The sequence below is a fragment of the Bos grunniens genome, chromosome 14 (assembly GCF_055505025.1).
Source record: "Bos grunniens cultivar Pamir isolate PY7600 chromosome 14, Bosgru_T2T1.0, whole genome shotgun sequence".
Classification (NCBI taxonomy): Eukaryota; Metazoa; Chordata; class Mammalia; order Artiodactyla; family Bovidae; genus Bos; species Bos grunniens.
The window spans coordinates 79,260,012-79,286,714 of NC_141178.1; the positions used below are offsets into that span (position 1 = coordinate 79,260,012).

The 26,703-nt window shown below is 46.8% G+C and overlaps 1 protein-coding gene and 1 non-coding gene across 3 annotated transcripts in view; both read right to left on the minus strand.

Annotated features, from left to right (window-relative positions):
- COL22A1 (collagen type XXII alpha 1 chain) overlaps nucleotides 1-26,703 on the minus strand; it is a 230,834-nt gene that overhangs the window by 23,386 nt on the left and 180,745 nt on the right. For both annotated transcript variants that reach the window (XR_015140361.1, XM_086335603.1), the window contains exons 45-51: nucleotides 23,022-23,135; nucleotides 22,609-22,662; nucleotides 10,831-10,884; nucleotides 8,833-8,886; nucleotides 7,033-7,086; nucleotides 3,696-3,749; nucleotides 103-156 (exon numbers count right to left, since the gene is read on the minus strand). Coding sequence is in view for 1 of the 2 variants with exons in the window: in XM_086335603.1 (XP_086191729.1) it covers nucleotides 103-156; nucleotides 3,696-3,749; nucleotides 7,033-7,086; nucleotides 8,833-8,886; nucleotides 10,831-10,884; nucleotides 22,609-22,662; nucleotides 23,022-23,135 (438 nt within the window). In the remaining variant the exon portion in view is untranslated. The remainder of the gene's footprint in view (nucleotides 1-102; nucleotides 157-3,695; nucleotides 3,750-7,032; nucleotides 7,087-8,832; nucleotides 8,887-10,830; nucleotides 10,885-22,608; nucleotides 22,663-23,021; nucleotides 23,136-26,703) is intronic.
- On the minus strand, nucleotides 21,985-22,091 carry LOC147359715 (U6 spliceosomal RNA). The gene has a single exon (XR_015141386.1). It is a non-coding gene; the product is annotated as a U6 spliceosomal RNA (small nuclear RNA).

Sequence of the window (26,703 nt, forward strand, 5' to 3'; positions counted from 1 at the left end):
AAGAGAACTCTCACTGTGCCGGGGTCCCAGCAGCTCCGGACACAGAGCGGCCGTTTCTGCTGCTCTGACGTGTAAGTGATAAGACACCAAAGAGTCCCTTACCAGCTCTCCGGGGGGCCCTGGTTTTCCATCTCTGCCCTCTTTGCCTTCTTCTCCCTGCAAGAGAAATTCAAACCAGTTATCTGGCTGCAGACGCCCAGAGGGAGGGAAGGACAGACTTCTTTTTCTGCCGGGTGTACAGCTACATCCACACGCGACCGACAGACTGGCTGGGTTTCCAGGTCTACTCCCCAGCACCACCACTCTGACCTGGATCCTCTGTTCAGCAGCGCCTGGCGCACAGCGGAAAAGCAGTACGTTGCACCGGCATCACTTTTTATTGCTATGGATGGAGAGAAGCCCCTCCTGGACATTCCCTAACTTAGGACACCACAGGCTCATCTCCAGGCCTCCTGTGTTGACGACAGCGACGAGGGGGTGAGGATGCGGCCTCTGATGAGGGTCAGGAACCCCAAGGACTCAAGGAACTCCTGGGACTTGAGGGGGCACTGAGAATGACAGCCAGGGCCACGTCTGGGTGCAGGAAGGCCACCAACATGTCACATTTCTTTCCTTGAAATCAAGCTACGACTCCCACCTGCTCCCAACCCCCTACCAGCCCACCCGCTGCTCTCAATCAAGACACCCTTAGCCTCATGTTTCTCTAAGAGACTAAGAGGTTGCAGGACTCTCTGCAGATCAGGACAATGATACGTCACACAGGCTTAGGTTCCAATCCGGGGCTACCTAGACTGGGCGGGTTCCGGGGAAAGAAAGCAGCAGGCGGCAGGGCCGTGGGAACCAGAGCCATGGCGGGCAAGGTTAGAACTCACTTGCACCAACAATGCATATGATCTTGGGTGAACTGCTGACATTCTCAGCTCTGAGCGGCCCCTCTCCTAAACAGAGATGACAAACCTGCCTGGCAGAGTCATGAGGGGGCTCAGAATCAGTGCTGCCACCTGAGATGCTTAGCCAACCAGCGACGGCAAACGACACCAGCAGTGAAGCTGCTCCCGCCTGTCAGGTGCGCAGGAAATCACGCAGCGCCCCTCATCAGCGCCTGCAATGTCAGTGCCCGGGTTCCAGGGGGAAGCACTGTGGACGGTAATTTAAGTTTACTGACCATTCGGGCCACTAGCCAATGCTCCGTGTGCATCCGTAACCCGTAACGATCCCGCTCCTGGCATAACCATGGTAATACCAGGTAAGCCAGCTGGGCAGGCCCGGAGGCCAGGCATGTTGGTCCTTTTCTCAATTAAGAGTTAACTCCAGAAACTGCTTCTCCCCCTACACGGAGTGGCAGAGAGGAGGGTCAAGAGACCCACGCACAGCAGAGAGAGCCCATGGACAGGGTGAGATCAGCACAGCAAAGAGAGCGGCCGGGACTGGAGGCTGGAGACCTCGGCATGAACCGAGGAGTGCGGCTGTGGCAAGGACTATGCAGGTTAACATGCCCACAGCCTGCCCTGCGATTAGCACCAGGCACACAGAAATTATTATGACTCCTATCGCCCAGGCAGAAGGGAGAGAAAGAGTTTTCTAGACAAGGATGATTTGTTAGAGGAAGGCAGGGTAATGTAGAGTGGCTGGGAGGAAGGGCCGTGGAGTGAGAGTGGATTTTACAGGGACAGAATTGAAGAGACAGAGAGGAAGAAACGGGGCTCAACTTATGAGGCACCATGGAGGTCAGATCTCAGCTCCCACCTGCTGATAACCATGAGCAGATGGGTTCTGCACGGGAAGGGAAGAAGGGAGGCAAGAGAGGAGGAAGAAGGAGTTCTTCCAAATCACAGAACCACATCTAAGGTCATTTCTTTCCTCTTCAGTTACCCTAGGACTTCGATGACAAGGGTTTGGCACAAAATTCAAACTGGGATCTTCTCTCCTTACCTTTACAATGGCTGGAATGAAATCGAACATTCCCTAGTTGCTCTGACACACTAGGCCACATGGTTGCAGTTTATACCATCAGGGGTTTCACATCCCAGACTGTCTTTTAAGATCTGGGCACCCTGGACAGGGGACTCAATCTCCGGGGTAGCATGGCCACAGTGAGGGCTACTGGCGATGCCCAGGAAATGCCTCCTTGACCAATGCGGGCATTTATCAGACATTCAAGGAGGAAGGGCTCCACGAAAACCATTCATTCACCCACATATTTATTTCAGTAATATTTTCCATGTGCTCAGCATGTGTGGGGAGCAAAAAAGCCTGGTGTCATAGAATCCACAGCCCAGAACATATCCCAGTGACTACCAGCCGCTCTTGTTTTATGTCCCCAGATCTAGCAACTAGTAAGTGCCTAATTAGACTGTGTTGAATAATCAAATCAATTAATAATGGGGGAGGTGGTCACAGATCACACCATGACATAAAGATGTGATACCTGCTGAGACAGACACTTAAGAAAAAAGGAAAGAGACTAAGCCTATCCTGGCCTGAGGGGCAGAGGGCACTTCTGGAGAGTGATGCCTGGGATGAGATGGGAAAGATCACAGGCATCGACTAGTGACAGAAGTGCCAAGAGGGCATTCACGGGGGCACAGACACATGTGCAAAGGCCCTGCGGCCCAGAGAAGAGAGGGTGCAGAGTGTTCAGGAACCCAAAAGACAGCCAGTGCATGGCCAGCACAGCCGGAACAAAAGGACACGCGGTGGGGGGCAGTGGGTGGGCCCTGTGGCCAGGAGCGGCGCCAGGAGCAGGCACACTCCAGGCCTGGAGCCACACGAGGACGCATTCTCAACGAGAAGGCAGCAGGCAGCCTCCCTGGGCCCGCCTTATTCCTAACACACTGGAGAGTCTGACCCTATCGAGAAATATATTGGGTTGGCCAAGGGGTTTGTTCCGGTTTTCCCATAAGATGTTGCAGAAAAACCCAAACGAACATTTTGGCCAACCCGATATTAAACTGAAAAGTCCAGAACAGCAAGCTTCCCGGGTGGCTAAAGAATCTGCCTGCAATGTGGGAGACTGGGGTTCAATCCCTGGGTTGGGAAGATCCCCTGGAGAAGGGAATAGCAACCCACTCTAGAATTCTTGTCTGGAGAATCTCATGGACAGAGGAACCTGGCGGGCTACAGTCCATGGGGTCTCAGAGAGTCGGACACGACTGAGTTACTTTCACTTCACTTCAATTTTCAGTATGTTTCAAGAATCTTAGATATTACTACACTCTGACAAGTAGACTTTTGGGCACCATCCTACACAAGTAAGGAAAGTGCTCTGCATGTAAAATACTCTACTGTAGATTTTTTAAATAGTTATAAAGTTTATCAGGCAATAAAGAATAATCATATATATTTTGATAGATTTATTGGGTAGAGTGTATGTAAAATTTATGAGCATTTAATACCAGTGCGGAAAATATAAAATGTTTATATTATCACAAACCATTATCAGAGTTATGTGTGTATGTGTGTGTAGAGAGAGAGAGATGAAAATTTTATTTACATAAGTAAACAACAACAAATATATACATAGAGAAAGAATGAGATTAGGACTGGCTTTGCTTAGTGATTTTTTTTTTCTCTAATTTTCTATTGTACTAAAAAGTCCCCTAGTAAACACCCTTTGCTTTAACAATGGTGAAAGATCATTTTCTTGGCATATTTTTGTAGTAGAGAAACTTGATTTAAAATAAAAAGTCACTTACTGGGATGCCAGGTAATCCAGACGGGCCTTGGGGGCCAGGAGGACCTTCTTTCCCCTAAAAGATCCAAAACACAGAACACCGGTAAATTTCTTGGCTGGCTTTTCTGGAGGTGAGTGATCTCTCGCAGAATCGCCTTCGTGGTCTGGAAGGAGTCCTCATCCACCTTGTTCCTTTCCAGGAACTGCTTCTCTGCGGGCAGGGAGGTGCCCTGGGCAGGGCAGAATCACACAGCTGATGTGCAGACCGCAGCTCACTTTGGCCTTATTACATAGACTCAGGGAGAATTAGGGCTTGGAAGGCACAGTGGGAAGAGGCTTAGGGGTCCATGAGACCTGGGTCCAGATCCAACTCTGCACTCTGTCCCCAAACAGCCCGCGTCTCGGGAGCCTGCCTCACTGCACAGACACAGCACCCGCAGGGCTTCAGCACACAGGACGCAGGACAAGAAAAGAACTGACCGGGACACACACAGCAGCTGCTTTTGTTACTGCCGCCCTCTGATCCAGAGGTTCCCCGACTTTTTACCATCCGTGGTGGCGTTTAGTATCCCTTTTCCTCTATGAAATCGACTTTGAAGGATTGTGTTTACCAAGCTGCCTTAATTAATACTTCCTTTCCATTTTAGTCACCAAAAACACACGCCACCGTCAAGCAGATGGGGTAATCAGTGTTACCATTTTTATCCCTGTGGGCTTATTTATAAGCCCTGTGTCTCTACCACGAGTATTTCAGAAGTCCTGGTGACTTCTGAATCTCCTGTCGTTGCTTCTCCTTTGTAGGAAGACACTGACATCAGGTTTTACACTCTAATCCACGTTCCACACTTGGGATTGACAACAACTTGTAAACATCTCTATAAACTTATGTTGCATGATATTTGAGATTGTCCAGAGACACTGTCACTTACACCAATGCAAAATAATCACAAAGCAAACAAAAAAATTTCATCCCCTCCCTGCATCACAACATCTGCAAACACATTAACAAATAAAGTGGGGTTTCTGTCAACTTGGGCCAAATACTCGATCACATGAGGTATTTTTTAAATAGCGATAACAGAGCTTCCCAGACACCTCGTTGGATGCTTATTATTCCAGAGATCCTACTATGTAAACACCAGGAACCTAGGACAAGAGTCAGCAAGCTCTGGCTCTCAGCTCATTTGCACAAAGTTTCATCAGAACACAGTCTCACCCACTAGTCTACACACTGTCTGTGGCTGATTTCACCTTATGATGGCAGAACTGATTATCTGCACCAGAGACCATATGGCCCCCAAGACTAAAATATTCACTGTTCAGGGTCTTTTTGCTCCAATCAGGTGAGTTGAAGACTCAATAAGGAGTCAGTATGGTTGTTCCTAAGCCTGTTTTCATGAGTTGTTGCATGCCATAGAAATTATGCAATTTAATTTTTCATTAGATTACCCAATTAAATTTAGATGGAAAGAAGAAAAACAATCATCAATTTATGCAAATTCAGATGTTGAAAATACTTGATAAAGGTGAGACACTCACTGTCTAAACAGATAGCTGATAGCTGTACCATCAGAAGATAGCTATAAAAGATTAGCAAAAAATCCTAACAAACTAGGATCCTACATTCAACTGCTTCACAGGTGTTGTTATATATTCAAACTACTTTTTAAAAAAAACAACAAATAGTAAATGGGTGGATGTTCTTTCTACAACATAATGACAAGAGACTCTATTCAAGGGAACAGAAATAAAAATGAGGGCCTTCCCTCTATGTCAAAAAAATTGGCAAGTAGTTTATACATTTTAATTCAAAATGCAATAGGAATGTTTTAGATTTCTCTCCCTGTGTAAATTCTTTAATTTTATTTCTGTCTTTTAACTACCAATACTCATTGCTTGTGCCAAGAAAACTTCAGCTGTTTTGTGGTTTGATGTTTATGCGTAAAGATGAGGACAGTGGACAGCTTCAAGCACAGGCCTAACTTGCAAGGACAGAATCAATGTCTTATTTAATGTCATTTAATTCCTAGAAATGCGAGGATTTACATCTGGGCCCCAAATCTTATTTTCCTCGGGCAAACAGTAAGTTAGTTTTTATCAGGGCCATCTTTTTCTGTCTGAGAATCAATAAAAAGCTGCCTGCAGTATGGCTTATATTTTATTCAGCCTGGAATTTCTAGGTGGGCTGCTTCTAAAGGATCAGCCAGATGATAATCATAAAAAGAACCACATGGCTCTTACTTTTCAATCTTGGCTTCCCCCTGCCCCTAACCCACCATCCCACACAGGGGGTGAGCGTGGAGTTAACAGAAAGAATGCCCGAAATAGGAATTTTCAAACTGACTTCACTCCTAACTTGGATATTAATTTTCTGTATGACCTTGGATGAGTGACCTCACCCCATCTGCTTTGTCTTCTCATCTGAGGAAGACGAGTTCTCCTGGCTGACCCCTGAAGTGTTACTGGCACCAGAGTGCAGAGATACCAGAGCAGGATTGACCTGCTTACTAGCAATAGTCCTACCTGGAACATGACCCTGAGATTTCCACAGAGTGGGGTCTGCACCTGGCCCTGACACTTCCTCACTGCATGCCCCTGAACTGGTAGCTGCATTTCTCTGATGCCCGCTTTCCTTATCTATAAAACGGAGACAATGATTCCTATTGATAAGAGGCCATCAGATGAGATAAGAGGTGTTAGGGGACTGTAAATCCCTTTAAGAGACTATGCATGTAGTGACTACAAACACAATGCCTGCTAAAGTAATGTTCATCTTTGCTTTATGGTGCTGAAGCAAAGAATGGTCCCACAGCTTCAAGCAATGAATTTAATTCTGGTTTTTGAGATAAAAGTCTTGGGTTCCAACCAAATCGACCTGTGTGTTTTTAGGGTCCTAACCTGCAACTTTCGCTTTCACTCTTAACTTCACTCTCATTTCACTCAGGGCTTTCTGAACAGCTGGGTAACAGGGGCTACTCCTGCCTGACATGCCGCCCATACTACAGGCTCAGGACGGAGCAGCTCCAGGCTTTCTAGTCCCCCATGCCTGTTCCAAGTGGAAACCACACCAGAATGGACTAGAGAGATGGGGCTAAACCTTGAGCCAGTGTGAACTGGTCGTAAACTGAATTTTGGAACAGCCAATGCCAGGTCATTTCATCCAAATCTTTCATTTACAGGCTGGGTAACCAGGGTCCTAAAAGAAAGCAACTCCTCCTGCGGTCGACTAGTAGTCAATCGACCCTTGGAACGTGGGCCACGGGAGTCAGGGAGGACCAGGGCAGGGCTGGCAAACACCTGAGGTTCTAGGAAGTTCCAAACACAGGCTGAAGGCAGATCCTGTCCATTGAGGAACTTACTGGGGGTCCTTGGATTCCTGGTGGTCCAGCAGTTCCCGCTATTCCGTCTGCTCCCTAAGGAAGGTAAACCAGAAAGCCAGTTGGTTGTATATCTGAATGGAGGTCATCAGCACCTCTTCTTTGGGCATGAGGCAATGCACAGAGCTGGCACCCTACGCCCCTTCACAGCTGCCTGAACTGGGAGTATTTCAGAGGTGCTCTGCCTTTCCCAGCAGGCTGCGATAGCCTCTGGGAACACAAAGATGCTGGGAGGACAGCAGGAGAGACCAAAGCACTCACCGGCCAGTGATCCACAGGCAAGAGGAATAAACGGCCTCCCAGCAGAGAGGACATTTTCAGCTAATATTGGGGAACGTTTTGGGACACAAGGCAAGAAATATACAACTGGATGTATAATATCTTCCAGGGAGCTGAAGAAAATGACTGCCTGTATCAACCCAGGGATGAAGGGAGGAGGCATTCCACACAGGTGAGGAAGTGGTGTGAAGCAAGCCCCAGACACTCTTCTGCCCCAGGGTTCCTGGGCATGCTGTTCCCTCTGCCTGTAGTCGAAACCCACACGTGTCAGAGCTCAGATCCCACCCTCCTCATCACAGCTCAGGCATCAGGTCCTCAGTGAGATATTTCCTTACTACCAGATTCAAAACTGCAAGTCCCTGCTCCTCACCACCCGTTTTCTGTTTATATTTTCTCCAGCCTTTATGTCCACCTGACCTCCTGGTGTTTATCACTGTGTTCATTGGGAACTAAAATGGTGCCTTTGAGATAGTAGACACTCAACAGTTGTTCAATAAAGCAATGAACGAGGAGCCAGGCTGGCTGGGTGATAAGGCAGAGGCTCTTTAGATTAATGAATGCATTACTGCTTACTGGCTCTGAGGGAATGGTGTAAGACCTCTAAGCTGTCCGCGTCCATAGAAGGTAGGCAGTGACACTGCCCGAGCCACAGCGGGGTGAGGAGTAAGTGAGGCAGTGTCCCACAACGTGCCTAGCACAGAATTGAGGGTACCAGTTACGAGAGCACCCTCTCAGAGCCAGACTTCCTGGGTCCATGTCCCGGCTCCCCACTGAGAGCTGTATGGCCCCAGGGAAGTTATTTTATTTCTCTGCCATTTCAGTTCCTTTGTAAAATGGAGAAAAAGAGAAAGATAGCACTCATTTAATTTGAGTAAGGTATAAATACAGAGTTAACCTGTTCCAGGCACATATTAAGAGACTCCTAGAGGGCTTTCCGTTATCGCAGGTCTGATGACAACAGTCTTCTTCTGTGCCTGTCTGGTGGCCAACCCAAGCCAGGAGCACTGCAGGGAGTAACTAAACACGGGATACAAGCAAGCAAGCTCACAGGACTTTATTTATGCCTTTCAGCCGTCTTTATTCAGTCGTTTCATACATTTATTGGGTGCCTACATTGGCCCAGGTGCGGGCAAAGTTTCAGGAATACAGAAGCGGCCACATCATGATTCATTCATGAACCGGGAGCTTTTTATGGCAGCAGTTGCCTCTCCAATGTCCCTTCTCCCTTCAGGCCAACGCCTTTTCCCATGATCTATACTATTGCTATCTTGATCAGTTTTTCTTTTTGCTGATCGTCGGATGTCACCAAATCCAGTAACACAGGCACACACAGTGTAAAGAAATTTCCTACATGAAATTATACATTTTGAAACAACCAGATTTTCATGAAACTAAATGATAGCAACCCAATCAATTCCCTACAAGGTTGTTCACAAATGTGGCCACCGCAGTGCACACCAATGGCAAGGCCAGAAGAGGAAGGCATTCCAAATAATTACTTACTGGTGGTCCAGGGTCCCCTGGGGGGCCCATGAAACCAGGAACTCCGGGATGACCCTAGGAAAACACAAGACAATTATTTTAAATGATTCCCCAAAGGCTTTTTACTTTGTGCAACTATAGATTTCAGATAACTAGCCAGAAGCCATCTCCTAACTCAGATAACAATTCTGGATATACATGTGTGTTTGTGTGTGTATACATAAATCTACATATTTATATTTATATCAAAAGGTGGCCGAGGGAGTGTCTAGCAATCTACCCTGGAACTGGATTTGCTTCAAAATAATATGAGGAAGAAGTATACAGATGAAAACAAGAGTGGCTATAGAGCTGGAAGATGCTGTGACCAGGTGAGAAGTCCAAGGGGTGCTTTTTATTATACTCTCTTATTTTCTTAATGAGGTTTCCCCAATGGCTCAGTGAGAAAAGAATCCACCTGAAAAAGAATCTGCCTGCAATACAGGAGACACAGGAGATGCGGGTTTAATCCCTGGGCCAGGGAAGATCCCCTGGAGGAAGCAATGGCAACCCACTCCAAAATTCTCACCTGAAAAAATCCCAAGGACAGAGGAACCTGGCAGGCTACTTGTAGTCTACAGGGTCACAAAAAGTCAGAGATGACTGAGAGACTAAGCACGTTTTTAAAAAATATGTATTTATTTCCATGGCTGCTCTGTGTCTCAGTTATGGCACGTGGGACCCTCAGCTGCAGTGTGTGGGGTCCAGCTCCCCAACCAGGCATGGAACCCAGGTCCCCACGTTGGGAGCGCAGAGTCCCAGCCAGTTGGCCACCGGGGAAGTCTCTACACTCTTATTTTGATGTGTTTGAAGTATCCCGTAAGAAAAACTTAAAAGCAGGTAAATGCATATACACAATTTATACAATGGAAATCGCTCAGTTAACTGAATTACGGCATCTCTGAGAACATTACAATTATTTTAAGAAAGACAGTCATGTCCCCGTGTAGAAGGGAGTCTATGTGTATTACAGAATGAGCTATATCGGTTATGGTGCAAAGTATAGCACCTCAGCGTTCATGCAGTAGAGCAAAGTTATCAAAGCAAGCCAACCGCCACGAAAGAAACGCTTCCCCGCCCTCCACCTTCACCTCCTTCCACAGGAAAACGCAAGCTGCAACGTTCGGTCTAGAGAGCACTGCTGTTGAAAACTACTGAGAGTAATGCAAACACGGTTTGTTTTTCAGGACAGACATTTTTGCCGAGTACGTCATCCAGACCTTGAGTGCAGTGCTCATCTCCTCGCCCCTTGGGTCTCTGCCCCCGAGCCTCACCTGTCGCTGAGGGTCTGTGGGTCAGGGATTTGCCCACCACTCAACCTGAACCTCAGAGCCTGGGGCGGGGCCTGGCGTGGAGCGGGTTTACCGTGAAGAGATGGATGGAAGACTTAGAAGGAAAGGCAGGGGCACGTGGAGAGAGGACAGGAGAAGGAAAGGGGGGAAGGGGTGGCGGAAGCAAAGCACAAGCAGAGGAGTCGGTTTAAACGCAGAAAGGCTGCTGTAGCTCTGGCTGGGCGGTGATAGGGGACAGTGTTCAGACCCGCAGGAAGAGCACCACATCGTCACAGGGACCATTTTAGAAGGCGTTTGGAGAAGTGGTGCAGCAGGGATGGGTAGGCTCTCACAGGGGAGAGTCATGTGGCAGAAGCAGAGCGCGGGCAGGAGGAAAGAACGCAGCATTGTGCATTGGCAGAGAATGACTGCCATTTCAGTGAGCGAGAAGCACTAAAGGTAAGTGAGCACAAAATTTTAAAATATATATTAAAGAAAAAAAAGGAAAAAAAATCCCAGATGATTGGGAAAGGGGAGTGTGACAATGAACCAAGGTGGAAACTATGAAATCCTGATTAAAAAAAAAAAATCCCACCGAAGACAATGAAGAGACAAGAAAAGATTTCCAAAATGGTGGAGTGAAAATTACTTAGGAAAACATAGTGCTGCTTCTTCAGGGTGAGCAGTTTATTATAAACTGAATTCTTACCTGGTCACCTTTCTGTCCAACCTCACCGTCTGCACCACGTTCTCCTTTATTTCCCTTAGGAGAAAAAAAAAAGAAAATTACAGAAAATCTTGCCAGAGCTCCTTTGCAAAAGAAAACTTTCATGTTGCATTCATTCACTCATTCTTCATCAGTTTCTTATCAGGTTTGTGCTGGGGCCCCAAGTAGCTACATGACCTTGAGCAGGTCATTTAAAGCCCAAGTTGTGGGGCATTTTTAATCGACAAAATGAAGAGAATGATGATTGCCCACCTCCTGAAATGCTGGGAGAATGAAATAAAATAATACATGGGAAATACTTAGCATGGAGCTCAAAATATAGTTAAGAGCTTATAATTATTTTTACTATTCTGTGTTGGAATCCTGATTTTGTCATTTACTAATTGTGTGTCACTGGTCAAGGTGTTTCAACTCTTCTGCTTCCTACTTAAAAAACGGGAATAATAACAGTAGACTCTTTGTCGTGGGGTTGCTGTGAGGAAGAAATGGCCGAAAATCCATAAAGCGCCTGGACCAGTGACTGCTTCAGGGGTCTCACCCGTCTCACTGTCCCATCACCAAGGTCATTGTCACCAAGGCCACTGTCACCATCACTGTTGCTGTCACTGCGGCATCACCATGACAACCACTATCCTTCTCCTCCTCTTATCAACCATCACCACCACCACCGTTACTGTCATCCTTTTGCCCAGCACCATCACTATCATCTTTTTCTTCCTCCTCCTCCTCCCTCACCATGATCAGTACCCGCACCACTCTCATCCTCATCCTCTTCATCAGCTATACCATCGTCATCTTCATTGCCGTCATCATCAGCACCATCGCTACATCACTCACGACTAGCACCTCTATCCCCCTCCTCCTTCACATCACCGTCGTCTTCATTATCTGGTCACCAAGACACAGCATACAAGCTACCAAAGATACAGTCTTACAAACGAATCCTGAAAGTACCATTCAAAGCTTCCACTCTCTCTTAACTGTCACCTACTTAGGCTTAGCGGGTTAACAAGTGTATTCCAGTAAAATGTTATTAAACAAAAACACGGTAGTTTCTTTGAAAGAATGCATTATGCATTAAAAGCTGTTGGCAATGACTCAGTCTTGGCTGTGGTTCCAGGCCTGTCTTCCCTTACCTTTGCACCTTTGAAAGTTCGTGTTCCCTGTTTGCCCCGTTTGTTCATTCAGTAGATGAAGGAGCAGAGGTGGTGGGTGGCAGACCTACGTCCGAGGGGCCTTCCAGACTCCCAAACCCTACAATTCTCTCACTGAAACATCACGCCCAGCCCTCTTTCCATCCAGACACTGAACCACACCAGCAGTTCGTTGATGACAATAATTACCCAATAACACCCTAGCCTCCTCCTCTCTGTGGTATATTGGGAGGGTTAGGTGCTCCAGCATCTGTAAAGTGCCAAATGCTTTTGTGTGCAGGAAAAAAAAAATAGGTTCCGAGGGGAAGAGCATTTGTTGCAACATTTTTGCGTGCAATTACGTCTATTCTTTTAAGATCGTTAAAGCCAGCACACTGTCTGCAGGCCACTTCCTAATCTCAATGAAAAGAAGTCACAGACTAGCACACTGCTTCTCTGACTTTAAGGATGACCGCCTTAAAAGTAAATGGTTTCCTTTCAATTCCCATCCTCAGTCTGGGCTTAGAGTGGCTTCAACCCTCATCCCGCAACAACTAAAATGTCAGCGGCTCAAGGATCTCCACGGTTGTCTGTCTCCTTCTCCACTGCAGCTGGGGATCAAAGCACACATAGCCACCCCCCAAGCCTGACTCACTTCCTTTCAAAAAAGAGTGCTGACATTTACAGAGCCCCTGCTCAGCTGGGCACTCTGCCAGAGTCCACATGAGGTTCCACTTCATGTATTTCTTTGTTTATATCCTGAGCTAATGCAAAAGAGCAATCGATGTGTCCACATTCTCTCATTCAGCCAGGAAAACTACTCAGTGAAGTAGGGGGCTATTATCAGAGCATAAAGATAAGAGTCCTGAAGACCAGAGAGGTTAAGCCATTCACCTGAGGCCACACAGCTGAAAAAAAAAAATAATCATAGTATTTGTCACCTAGTGGAGGTGATGAAATTCCAGTTGAGCTATTTCAAATCCTGAAAGATGATGCTGTGAAAGTGCTACACTCAATATGTCAGCAAATTTGGAAAACTCAGCAGTGGCCACAGGACTGGAAAAGGTCAGTTTTCATTCCAATCCCAAAGAAAGGCAATGCCAAAGAATGCTCAGACTACTGCACAATTGCACTCATCTCACACGCTAGTAAAGTAATGCTCAAAATTCTCCAAGCCAGGCTTCAGCAATATGTGAACCGTGAACTTCCAGATGTTCAAGCTGGTTTTAGAAAAGGCAGAGGAACCAGAGATCAAATTGCCAACATCCACTGGATCATGGAAAAAGCAAGAGAGTTCCAGAAAAACATCTATTTCTGCTTTATTGACTATGCCAAAGCCTTTGACTGTGTGGATCACAATAAACTGTAGAAAATTCTTAAAGAGATAGGAATACCAGACCACCTGATCTGCCTCTTGAGAAATCTATATGCAGGTCAGGAAGCAACAGTTAGAACTGGACATGGAACAACAGATTGGTTCCAAATAGGAAAAGGAGTACATCAAGGCTGTATATTGTCACCCTGCTTATTTAACTTATATGCAGAGTACATCATGAGAAACGCTGGACTGGAAGAAACACAAACTGGAATCAAGATTGCCAGGAGAAGTATCAATAACCTCAGATATGCAGATGACACCACCCTTATGGCAGAAAGTGAAGAGGAACTCAAAAGCCTCTTGATGAAAGTGAAAGTGGAGAGTGAAAAAGTTGGCTTAGAGCTCAACATTCAGAAAACAAAGATCATGGCATCTAGTCCCATCACTTCATGGCAAATAGATGGGGAAACAGTGGAAACAGTGTCAGACTTTATTTTTCTGGGCTCCAAAATCACTGCAGATGGTGACTGCAGCCATGAAATTAAAAGACGCTTACTCCTTGGAAGGAAAGTTATGACCAACCTAGATAGCATGTTCAGAAGCAGAGACATTACTTTGCCAACAAAGGTTCGTCTAGTCAAGGCTATGGTTTTTCCTGTGGTCGTGTATGGATGTGAGAGTTGGACTGTGAAGAAAGCTGAGCACCGAAGAATTGATCTTTTGAACTGTGGTGCTGGAGAAGACTCTTGAGAGTCCCTTGGACTGCAAGGAGATCCAACCAGTCCATTCTGAAGGAGATCAGCTCTGGGATTTCTTTGGAAGTAATGATGCTGAAGCTGAAACTCCAGTACTTTGGCCACCTCATGCGAAGAGTTGAGTCATTGGAAAAGACTCTGATGCTGGGAGGGATTGGGGGCAGGAGGAGAAGGGGACGACAGAGGATGAGATGGCTGGATGGCATCACTGACTCGATGGACTTGAGTCTGGATGAACTCCGGGAGTTGGTGATGGACAGGGAGGCCTGGCATGCTGCGATTCATGGGGTTGCAGAGTTGGACACAACTGAGCGACTGAACTGAACTGAATCCAGATCTGTGTCCAAACTTTCTCCTCCTAATCAAGTTAATTTCCTGGTTATGTTTTTAGGTCACGATGCTTTGTCCCGCTGGTTTCATAATGTCAAGAGCACTAGATATTTAGTCTGGAAGCCTGACTGATTATGCTAACCATGTTCTCAGAACCTTTCAACACACTAAGAATAAAGCCATCAAGAAAAAACAGATTGGAAACAAAACAAACCAAGAAACAAGCTGCCGTCCTGGATTCTGCGTCCAGGAACATTACTAGTTTGCTACTCTGCAAACTTGGCTTTCTGCAGTAGATGTTTACTGAGGATGCAATGAAAGGGCTTCGCTTTTCCTGTTGAAATGGACAGAAGAAACTCGTACCACAAGCCCTTATATCAGAGCACTGCCTTTAGAAAACGTGACACTGTGAGTTCTTTCTCTGTCTCTTAGAAATGGATATCAATCCTTTTCAAAGGTCAGCAAGCCTTTTGCTGGTTCTAGGACCCAGGAATCGGAGAAGGCAATGGCACTCCACTCCAGTACTCTTGCCTGGAAAATCCCATGGGTGGAGGAGCCTGGTAGGCTGTGGTCCATGGGGTCGCTCGAGTCAGACACGACTGAGCGACTTCACTTTCACTTTTTACTTTTATGCATTGGAGAGGAAATGGCAACCCACTCCAGTGTTCTTGCCTGGAGAATCCCAGGGACAGGGAAGCCTGGTGGGCTGCCGTGTATGGGGTCTTACAGAGTCGGACACAACTGAAGCGACTTAGCAGCAGCAGCAGCAGCAGGACCCAGGAATGGCCTTCCTAGGTGGTGCAGTGGTAAAGAATCTGCCTGCCAGGGCAGGAGACATGGGTTTGATTCCTGGGTTGGGAAGATCCCCTGGAGAAGGAAATGGTAACCCACTTCACTATTCTCGCCTGGGAAGTCCCATGGACAGAGGAGCCTGGTGGGCTATAGTCCATGAGGTCATGGAAGAGTCAGAAACAATTTAGCGACTAAACAACAACAAAAAGGACCGAGCAAAATATTTCTCAAGCATCTGGGAACATTTCTTTGAAATTTAATCAACAAGAGAAATAAAACCCCATCAGCCAGATGCTGTAGGAAACTAGGAGCCTAACTTCTGGGTCCTTTTTTCCAAGCTGCAGAACCACCTCCAGGCAAAAAATGTGAGCAGTTTGTTTTGATTTTGTCTGAAGCTAATTCACTAGAGCAGATGATTAGTCCAATTACCAGGTGAATTAGGATGAACGTGACAAACAGTGCTACGTGGGCCTTTTACGTGAGGACTAATTACTATTCACCCTGAGGACACACACGTCATCAGTCACAGCTGCCTGACCGTAGAAAAGGTGAGGTTTCTTTGTCTTTACAAGCTCTTGGCAGAATTGCCTGTGGTACCCATAATATTCTGGTTTAATGCTTGTGCAAAAAAAATAATTATTTCAGTTCTACCTTCTGGTATGGGAGAAGATTCTGTTTGGTTTTTAAATATATTTCCCCCATGCCATCATGTACTAAGTACATAATACAACAATTATTTAGAGGTTATATTCATAGCAGAGGCTGCTCTAAGGATGTTAGGTTTTGGGAATCCATCAAGCAGGTAATTCTCTCTGGGATTTCACAAATTTTTGAGAGCATGGCCTAAATTTTCTCAAATTAGTAAGCCTCTGCTATTCTCAGAAATTTTGTCCCTGAAAATTTGTGCGCTGTTTCTCTGCTTAGAAAACCTTTCCCCAAGAATGCCTGTCAATGCAAGTAAAATCCTACTTCTTGGGACCTCCCTGGTGGTTCAGTGGTTAGGAATCCACCTTGCAACGCAGGGGAATCGGGTTCGATCCCTGGCCGGGGAACTAAGATCCCACATGCCGAGGGGCAACTAAGTCAGACTGCCACAAGCACGGAGCCTGCACACCACAACTCTGAGTCTGTACACCGCAGCGAAAGGTCCCACACAACACAGTGAGATCCTAGTGCTGCAACTGAGACCTGAATGAATAAATAAATGTTAAAAAAAATCCTACCTCCTCCTCCAGGTAGCCTTCACCTCTGCCCCGTGCCATTATTTTCCTTAAAATCATTTAACTCTCCTCCTGGCTATCTGTCATAGTTGTTATTAACTCAGAAGAAGGAACGGTAAGGAGGACCATCCACAGTCACATGCATCCAGCACTTCCTACCTATGTGCTGGGCACCATGCCTGGTGCTTTATAAATGTTTCCTTGTTTAATCCTCATGTCCTCTCTGTGAGATGAGCCATGTGGTCCTTCTTTTACAGATTAGGGACCCCTGCTTCAGAAAAGCCCCAGTTCCCCAAGTCTTATGATCAGTCAGTGCAATTCACCCAGCTAATAAGAGGCAGAACCAGGCTGGGGAACCACTGACCACTCACTGCTCTCGATAGCCTTGGCCCCAGTCTGATTTTGCTTAGAGTCATCACCTTCTAGATCTTTCTTCTCCAACACATCAGGCCCTAGAAGACATGGCCCATATCCGACCTAACACTATCCCTCCTGACTTGGAAGGGAGCTGTTTAAGGGCATGCCTGGTGGGAATCTCTCAGGACTGAGGCAGCCGTGGAGAGCATGGACTAAATGGCTCTGGGCTGTCTTCTGGGAAGAATGGGATTCCAGGGCCTTTTCTGGCAGTTCTAATAACAGCAAAAGAGGTTTTATCTCCCACCTCCCAGAATTGTCCAGAACCTCCAATGAGGTCTTCTACTCACCTAGCATCCCCAGTGCCTGTAGTTCCCATTACATGATGTGTGGACATGTGGACAAGAAGAAAACCATGTTTTTCACGAAGGACAGAATAATCAGCATTTCCAAACTCAAAGGGGCTTTTACATCTGCCTCATTAGAAAGTCATGGTCTGATGACAATCTCGCTTCTTCTTCCTCTGCATAGATGGTGATCATAATGCGAGCCACTGTTTTCAGCTTCCTCTCCTTAGTCAGTATCTTACGCAGTCTGAAAGCTCCAGAATGAAGCTCTGGAGCTGACGGTGTCATTCACCTCCCCAGACCCAAGATCCAGAGACGGCAGCTGCAAATAAGCAGGAAAAGTCTCGGGAAGCCTGAGTCCCCAGATGTTAGATCACAGTCACAATCAAACCTTCCTGATGAAGCCTGTGACCACTGAATACCTAGAGCCTCTGGTTATAAAAAGACACTAACAATGACCACAAATACTCCACTGTGGGCAGCGTTTTCAATTTAGAAATTAATCATGAGGTCCGCAAGTCTGACAGATATCTTGTTTGATAAGCCAAGTTCAACAGAAAGGAAATGAAACAGCCCTCTGTTTTGTTTTCTAGAGAGAGGCATGGGTTGAGTGAAGAGCACAGAGACACGCTTGAGTTTGGAGCCAAAAACCAAGGCAAGCCTGTGGGTGCCCAGGCAAGATAAACCAGTCAATATTAAAGGAAATCAATGCTGAATACTCATTGGAAAGACCTATGCTGGTGCTCCAGTGTTTTGGTCTCTGGATGCAAACAGCTGACTCATTGGGAAAGTCCCTGATCCTGGGAAAGACTGAGGGCAGAAGGAGAAGAGCAGGTTAGAGGATAAGATGGCTGGATGGCATCACTGATGCAATGGACTTGATCTTGGGCAAGCTCCAGGATAAGGTGAGGGACAGGGAGGCCTGCCATGCTGCAGTCCATGAGGTTGCAAAGAGCTGGACATGACTGGGCGACTGAACAAGTGTGATTCATCTTCCCAGCCACAGTTGGTGAGAAAGGGAAAGCTATTAAGAGTCAGTACCAGGGGCAGTGAATCAATAGATAGAAGCGTTGAGTCTTCTTGGGCGCTTTCCTTGGTGCTGGTGTTGGTGATAGCATTACTGGGTTTAGTCACTAAGTTGTGTCTAACTCCTGGGATCCCGTAGACTGCAGCCCGCCAGGCTCCTCCTCTATCCATGGGATATTCCAGATGAGAATACTGGAGTGGGTTGCCATGTCCTTTTCCAGGGGATCTTCCTGACCCAGGGATCAAACCTGCATCTCCTGCTTTGCAGATGGATTCTTTACTGCTGAGCCACAAGGGAAGCCCCTCCTGGACGCGTAACAGCATACTAACTAGTGGGGGTCTGGGACCTGGACTTCAAGGATTCACTTTGACCTACTAGTTTCGTAGTAGTTTTGTAAGATTGGCATTTAACCTTGCTAGACCTTAGTTTTCTAATATGTAAAGTAGAACACTATCTCTACCTCCAAGGATGATGCTCACCATCATAGGAGATGACATTATAAAGCAGGTAAACTGGTCTTTGGTCTTTAATACACTAGGTATAACATCTCCTGCAGCTCCCTGAGATCTCACTGTGCAGGGTGACCCTGAGAACAAGGCCACCGCAGACTCCCAAGTAGAGAAACAAAACACCCTGTCTTTCAGAAGCAGCACTGATTTCTGTTCTTTTCCTGGATGGAAGCTTTCTTTGACTTTCTCCAACTCTGGAAAGGAACAAACCCTCCCTTGAAGGGAATTATAAAAGAACAAAGGCAGAGTCATTGTCCCAAGACACCAGCACTTCAGGAGTGGTTGGGCTGATTGAGAAAACAATTCCTCCTTAGTGGAAGGAACGCCTTATCTGTTTAATTGATCTGCTTTCCTTTCTCTGAATAAAGGTTATCATGTGGCAGAGGTAGCACCCAGAAGCTGGCAAGCTGACAGCAAAGGTCGTATACTGAGGCTCAGCTGAAACGACCCACCTGCAGAATCCTTCAAGAAAGGAGTTTAGCCGCCACTTATGACCCCAGAAAAGGGGAATCCTCAGGAAATAGCAGAGAGGATGCTCAGCTGTGCTGGTGTCTCTTAGCCTAACACTTCCCTGGGGCAGAACCTCCAGTTCTATCTACACTGAGACCTGATGTCTTCAGTTCCCGAAGCAGGAGTCTTGGTTTTGTCAAAACCCTGTAAAACTTCAAAATCTCTGCACAACAAACAGGAGTTGTTTTAACCTGCCGGCCGGGGCCTGGGACACCTGCTGTTTTCCATCCTGATACCCCACAGGCTCCCAGTTGGTGTCACACCTCAGTATTTTTGTTTGCCTCCTTACCTTTTAATAACAAATATAATGGCTCCAACCCCATCTTTCAGGGCTGTGCCTAGGGTGAGGCAAGTGACCACTCACCCAGGGGCCCCATAAACCTCAGATCGGACATAAAGAATATGTCAATGACATATTTTTAAAAGTCAAAGTTAATGAAAAATGAAGAATTTCATCACCTATTCAGTATAAATCTATATCCCTTCCTACTTGAGAACTTCTGAATATGTCTGTATTTAAGTTAAAAGAAAATCGTACTATATGTTTTAAGTGGTAAATTTTTAAGTGATTAAAAATATTTTTCTTTTCTAATAAAAAATTAATGCAAAATAATACAAGATGAACAAAATATGAAAATGGAAATAAACACAGGGCTCCAGATCAGATCAGATCAGTTGCTCAGTCATGTCCGACTCTTTGCGACCCCATGAATTGCAGCACGCCAGGCCTCCCTGTCCATCACCAACTCCCGGAGTTCACTGAGACTTACGTCCATCGAGTCAAGGATGCCATCCAGCCATCTCATCCTCTGTCGTCCCCTTCTCCTCCTGCCCCCAATCCCTCCCAGCATCAGAGTCTTTTCCAATGAGTCAACTCTTCCCATGAGGTGGCCAAAGTACTGGAGTTTCAGCTTTAGCATCATTCCTTCCAAAATCCCAGGGCTGATCTCCTTCAGAATGGACTGGTTGGATCTCCTTGCAGTCCAAGGGACTCTCAAGAGTCTTCTCCAGCACCACAGTTCAAAAGCATCAATTCTTCGGCGCTCAGCCTTCTTCACAGTCCAACTCTCACATCCATACACGACCACAAGAAAAACCATAGTCTTGACTAGACGAAACTTTGTTGGCAAAGTAATGTCTCTGCTTTTGAACATGCTATCTAGGTTGGTCATAACTTTCCTTCCAAGGAGTAAGCGTCTTTTAATTTCATGGCTGCAGTCACCATCTGCAGTGATTTTGGAGCCCAGAAAAAAAAGTCTGACACTGTTTCCACTATTTCCCATGAAGTAGTGGGACTGGATGCCATGATCTTCATTTTCTGAATGTTGAGCTTTAAGCCAACTTTTTCACTCTCCACTTTGACTTTCATCAAGAGGCTTTTGAGTTCCTCTTCACTTTCTGCCATAAGGGTGGTGTCATCTGCATATCTGAGGTTATTGATATTTCTCCCGGCAATCTTGATTCCAGTTTGTGTTTCTTCCAGTCCAGCGTTTCTCATGATGTACTCTGCATATAAGTTAAATAAACAGGGTGACAATATACAGCCTTGATGAACTCCTTTTCCTATTTGGAACCAGTCTGTTGTTCCATGTCCAGTTCTAACTGTTGCTTCCTGACCTGCATACAAATTTCTCAAGAGGCAGATCAGGTGGTCTGGTATTCCCATCTCTTTCAGAATTTTCCACAGTTTATTGTGATCCACAGGGCTCCGAAGGGGCAGAAATTACCATGAGACAAGGGGACACGACTGAGCTGTGTAGAAGGAAAACGAGGGTCTCGTGTAGGCTGGGTCTCATCTTGACTTAACATTTCTGTATTTTGTTCCTCATGGATCTACTTCATTCATTTTAAACGTTTCACAATACTGCATTAGAGTCTCATTTAGCTTGGTTACACCTTCTGCCCAGGTCTCACCTCAGTCTTGGCCCAGGCACTGACAGAGGGCTTACAACGCGCCAGGCGCAGGTGGGAGCATCATTGAGCAGTCGTCAGGGTCAGAAGCCTGGAGGGTCTCTGCCCTCACAGCCCCTCGTTCACCAGGAGGAACGGGAAGGGCCGGGAGGCAAAAAGCCAGCCCAGGGTCATTGCCGAGACCGTATTCCCACCCCAAGGGTCTTGCTCCTGTGGTCTCTCTCCCACTGACAATTTCATGCTGCAACCCCCATCAGAGGAGCCATACCGAGTCCCAGAGAAACACGGTGACATAGTGACACGCGTGTCCCTGAACACGCATTAGGGACAGAGCAATGTGCAGAGGTCACAGCAGCACAGAGTTGACAAGGCGGGGGGGCAGAGAAAGCCCCCCAGGGCAGCGTGGATGTCCACTCCCTGCCTACACACTCTCCCAGCCTACACACTCTCTCCCCCTGAGTGCTGAACACTGTCCTGACCGAGGGCCTGAGAGCCGCAGCCCCGAAGCCTGCCTGTTCCGCAGCTGCGCGCCCAGCTCCCCACTCCCATGCCAGCCTCCGAGCTCCGTGAACCTATAGAGCCATGCTGCCTGTTCCAGACAGGTGTCTCATCATTCACAGCACAGTGAATGATGCCCACTGCGTTTCTATAGCACTTTCCTAATAACACTCTTTTTTAAAATTATTTTTTATTGAAGGATAATTTCTTTGCAGAATTTTCCTGTTTTCTGTCAAACCTCGACATGAATCAGCCATCAGTATACATATATCCCCTCCCTTTTGAACCTCCCTCCCTTCTCCCTCCCCATCCCACACCCTAGGTTGATACAGAGCCCCTGGTTGAGTTTCCCGAGCCATACAGCAAATTCCTGTTGGCTGTCTATTTTACATATGGCAATGTAAGTTTCCATGTTACTCTTTCCATACATCTAAAAATACGGAATGCTTCACGACCTTGCACGTCATCCTTACACAGGGGCCAGGCTAATCTTCTCTGTATCATTGCAATTTTAGTGTATGTGCTGCCGAAGCAAGCACCCTAATAATCCTTTTATCAAGTGCTAAGTTCTTTATCTGTACAATATGTTCAACTCTCACTTCTCTCTGCAGTTGTTTTTATTCACATCATTAGTGGTTGGAGAAATTGAGGCCCAGAGAGGTCAAAGATTTTGCCTAAGGTCACACAGCAACAATGACTCAACTAGAATTCAGAGTTGTCTGACCCCAAAGTTCATGTCATAACCATCACTACACATTCCTATCCAGTAGCTCATCTGTACTTCCAACCACTCAGGTATTTGTAGATGAGCAATCTGAGACTCAACAAGTTCAAGTGCCCATTTCCAAGGTCACTGAGACAGCCAGAGCAAAGGAGAGACCTTGAATGTGGATTTTCTGATTTTATTTTATTTTATTTTTTAACCTGGACTGGCATTTTAAAATTTTCTGATTTTAAAACCATGATCTCGTTACACTGGGCATCACTCTTCCTCAAACTTAGGCTAACCAGTGAGATGAGAACAGATACACGTGAGTTTTATGACGGTTCACTGACCTGAGGTCCAGCTATTCCTGGGGGCCCTGGGAGGCCTCTGGGCCCAGCATCCCCCTGCAGCAGGAAGAACGGGGAGAAAAAAAGAAAAAACAGCAGGAATAAGTGTCTGGACCCGACATACGGCATCGTCAGCAAGATGTCCACTTCCATATCATTCACTCATTTCCCATGGGATTCCCAGGTCCCCGCCTGCCCCTCAGAGTGTCTGAGCAAAGGCAGGCGGTGATAAGGTGTGTGGCTGTGATTCAAGGGTATAACCCACCCCCAAAGTGGTAAATGGTGCAGGAACCAGTCCCCAAGGTGACCCCAATGATCCTCGCCTCCCAACGGGTACCAGAGAGACAGTGCTGGCATCTCCAAGATGATTCACTTTGTCCCAATGATAAAAACGAAATCTCCTCTTTTGTTCCTACCTTCTTCCCTTCTGTGCCTTCTCTCCCTGGCTTTCCTGGGAGACCTTTGTCCCCTTTAAAACCTGGAAGACCAGGAAGGCCTGGGGGGCCCGGGGGACAGTCATTGCACACGTCCTGAGAGAAAGAGTAACATGATAATACAGTTACTTGCAAAACAAAAGGTGACCCATAGCTCCAACCCCTCCAGACAGGAGGAAGCCAGCAAATGATGAAAAAGCAAACGGGTAGATGGAGTCATTACCCACACAGCCTGTGTCAAACTTCATGTTTTTCTCTCTCGTTCTTAAACTAGGTTTCAGCATTGATATATCTGTATTATTACCGCACGTCTCCCTACTTCCGGCCAATGGATGAAGTGTAGCCCAAGACCAAGACGTCAAAAGCACATGTACCGATGTCTGTGAACATCTAAAAATATTCACAGTACAGATTTAAAGCAAGCATTTAGTACTGTAAGAAACAGCATGCTTTGTCCCTAAAGCCAGAGACAAAACAATGCTGGAGGCTGAATTCTCTGTCTCACAGGTTTACCTAAGTGGTTTCTGAACAAAGAAGCAAAATAAAGAACGCAAGAGGCAACCCCCCTCCCCGAGGTCTTGCTCACTGTAACACACACCAAGTATCGCCTGGCATTCTTCTTAGTCCAAGAGAAACTCACTCAGTCGTGTCCGACTTGTTGCAACCCCAAGCACTATACAGTCCCTGGAATTCTCCATGGCAGAATACTGGAGTGGAGTATCTTCCCAACCCAGGGATCAAACCCAGGTCTCCTGCATTGCACGCGGATTCTTTAGCAGCTGAGCCACAAGGGAAGCCCTTCTCAGTCCAAAGTAGGTATTTAATCAAGGCTCTCTGGAATGGAGCTTTGCTCCTCGGCTCTGAGGCAGGTGAGTTCTGTCCCTGGAGTGAATTTAAAGCCAGGGAACCAATTCTCGAGCTTGTCTGTGTCATCCCCAGGTCTTACAGTTTGGAGCACAGTAAACCCCAAATGAAATTCACTGGCCTGACCACACTCTGTCCAACTCACACCCCAGCATCTTGGACTGCTCCTTCCTTGTGCTGTCGTTGTGCTCAGTCATGTCCGAGTCTTTGCGACCCCATCGACTGTAGACCGCCAGGCTCCTCTGTCCGTGGAATTTCCCAGGCGAGCATACTGGAGTGGGTTACCATGTCTCCTTCCAGGGGACCTTCCTGACCCAGGGATCCAGCCCACACCTCCTGCATCTCTTGCATTGTAGGCGGATTCTTTACCACGGTGTTCCTTCCATGCCTTCACTCTAATCCTGTCTTCCTCCCCGATTCCCTCCTTGTGATAAAGGTTAAATAAAGTAAAACAAGCATGGCTCTCGGAACAGTGCCAGATCATTTCCAGAGCGTTCGGCTTTGATATGAATTCACATACTCAGCCAGCAGCTCCCTCGCTGTTGGGCACGGCGCTCTTCTGCTTCGAGACCACAGTAAATAGCTGTCTTGAAGAGCTCACAGATCCATGGCACCAACTGACCCAAGCAAATGTGCTAACTCGGGCCTTGGGCTGCTCCACTGGAGAGACGGGCCAAGACTTGCTCACGTTCACAGTGGGTGATGTCTCAGGTGGCCTGGCACTCATCTTGATCTCTAATTCAGGATGGACGGGCTTTCATCAACAAAAAGCATCTCTGAGCAGTCCACCTTCCTTTCAGGTGCTCACGCCTACTCAATCTTTGATGTTTCTTTAGAGGTGTCCTACTCCAAGAAGCGCTCCTGATTGCTTCACACTGGGGGTATGCTTCTGCCCCTGAGAACCTCCTGCTACAGAAGCACCTGTCTCACTATAGAGTGGTCTCTTTATAGCTCCATGCCGTCCCCATCAAGCAAAAAAAAAAAAAAAAGTGTGAGCTCTTCGAGAACAGAAGTAGAGTTGCTTTATCTCTGCATGTCTGATTTATAGCAAATAATCTTCCACAAAGCATGAGCTCCGTGAGGGGCCCAGCCGACCCAATCAACCACCACCAATTGACCTTCACACGCCTAGGGCCACCTCCCAGAAGCTGGTTGAAATGTTGAGGGGAACGAAATGTTGGGTATGTGAAGAAATGGCAAATGAGGTGAGCTGAAGGGCACTGTCTTCAGTTGCTGCTGTTTGGAAGGGTGGCAGGCTAGGGAGAAACTCTTCTATTCCTAGACAGTCTCTATAGTTGCTTAAAATAGGATATATCTATGAAATAGGGCAACCCCAGACACAGGATGCATGGAAGCAGAGCTAGGCTGGTTGCAGAAGGACTTCCAGACACTAAGAATTTTTGGACTTGGAGGTAAAGTGGGATCCACAGCAGAAAGCGATCACATCTAAGACAAGATCTCACTGTTTTCTCACTTCTTGTTGATTTCTGGCATGGTTAAGTCAGCCTGAGCATGTCACAGTCACACATCCTGTGAGCATTGTTCCCTGATGGCCAGGGCAGCCCCCAGACTTGCTAGAGAGGGGGCTGGACTTAACATACAGACCCGGTCCTGGAATCCAGTGCGCAGGGCAAGACCAGCCCCCGACCCGCTCTCCCACCAAGCCTCCCTTTGCCTCTGTGCCCGTGGGACCCCAGCCCCTGGACCTGGGACACCTCAGTCATGTGGATGCTAGCACTGGGACCCAAGCGGACTGCCCCCAAACACATCTCAGTGGCATATTAACTACTGTGAATTAAAGTTACTTAAGAAATGGTCAGTGTAAGACAGACATTGATACTTCTGTCTTCCCTAAAACAGGAAATAAACCAAAATACAGGAAATAAACCTCTCACGTGAAAGGGGCCCTCCCTGCAGCTGGAGGTGGGAGGACACCTTTATCCCCAGAAACAGGGATTTCAGGGCCAAGAAGCCTGTATATATCTTCAGTTTTAATTTACTACCCTGAACCCAAGCTCTGCTTAAAGTCTTCACTAATTAAGCACCCAGAGCCTATGTTTCTTTGCCCTGTCAATTCCTCACAAATGTCTTATGTCTTTACCTACAAAGTATGAAAGCTGCCTGTTTGGCCACTTTTTAGGTCTCATTTCTAGGAGACCTCCATGTGCACAAATTAAAGCTTATTCTGCTCCTGTTAATGCCTTGTGTCAATTTTTAGTCCCATCACAGAACTCAAGAGGACCCACAGGTGGAATTTTCTCCCTCCCCATCACCAGCCAGAGTTCTGTGTCCAGCTGGACAGGCTTGCCCAGACCACAGTGAAGCCTCTGCCCACTTGGGGTTCACGGCTACACCTTTCCAAGGCTCAGTCTCCCTATCTGTGAGATGAGAACCTCAGATTCTGGGGAGAAATACATGGCGAGAACACAGGAGTTTCAGCTGCCATGTACATCCCTGTGGTTTCAGCTGTGATTTTCCTCCCTTTGTCCCACTGGCAGATCAGAGAGATGACCCTGCTCGTCAATTCTGCTCCCAACTCTTCCACTTAACTGAGTCATCTCAGGCAAGCCACTTTAGTTCCTTTGAGTCCACTTCCATATCTGTTAACAAGGCTCTTTCTCCTACTTGGGAGAGAGTGCAAATTTTAATACATGTGAAGCATCTAACATGTTGCAAGCTCCAGTGTGTAAATGCAGACCCCTTTGTCTCCCCTTTGTCTCCATCCCCTTCCTATTTCCTGAGACATTTTCAGCAAACCCTGTGTCATTGTATTTGGTGCAGGAGAGCAGACCAAGCAAGC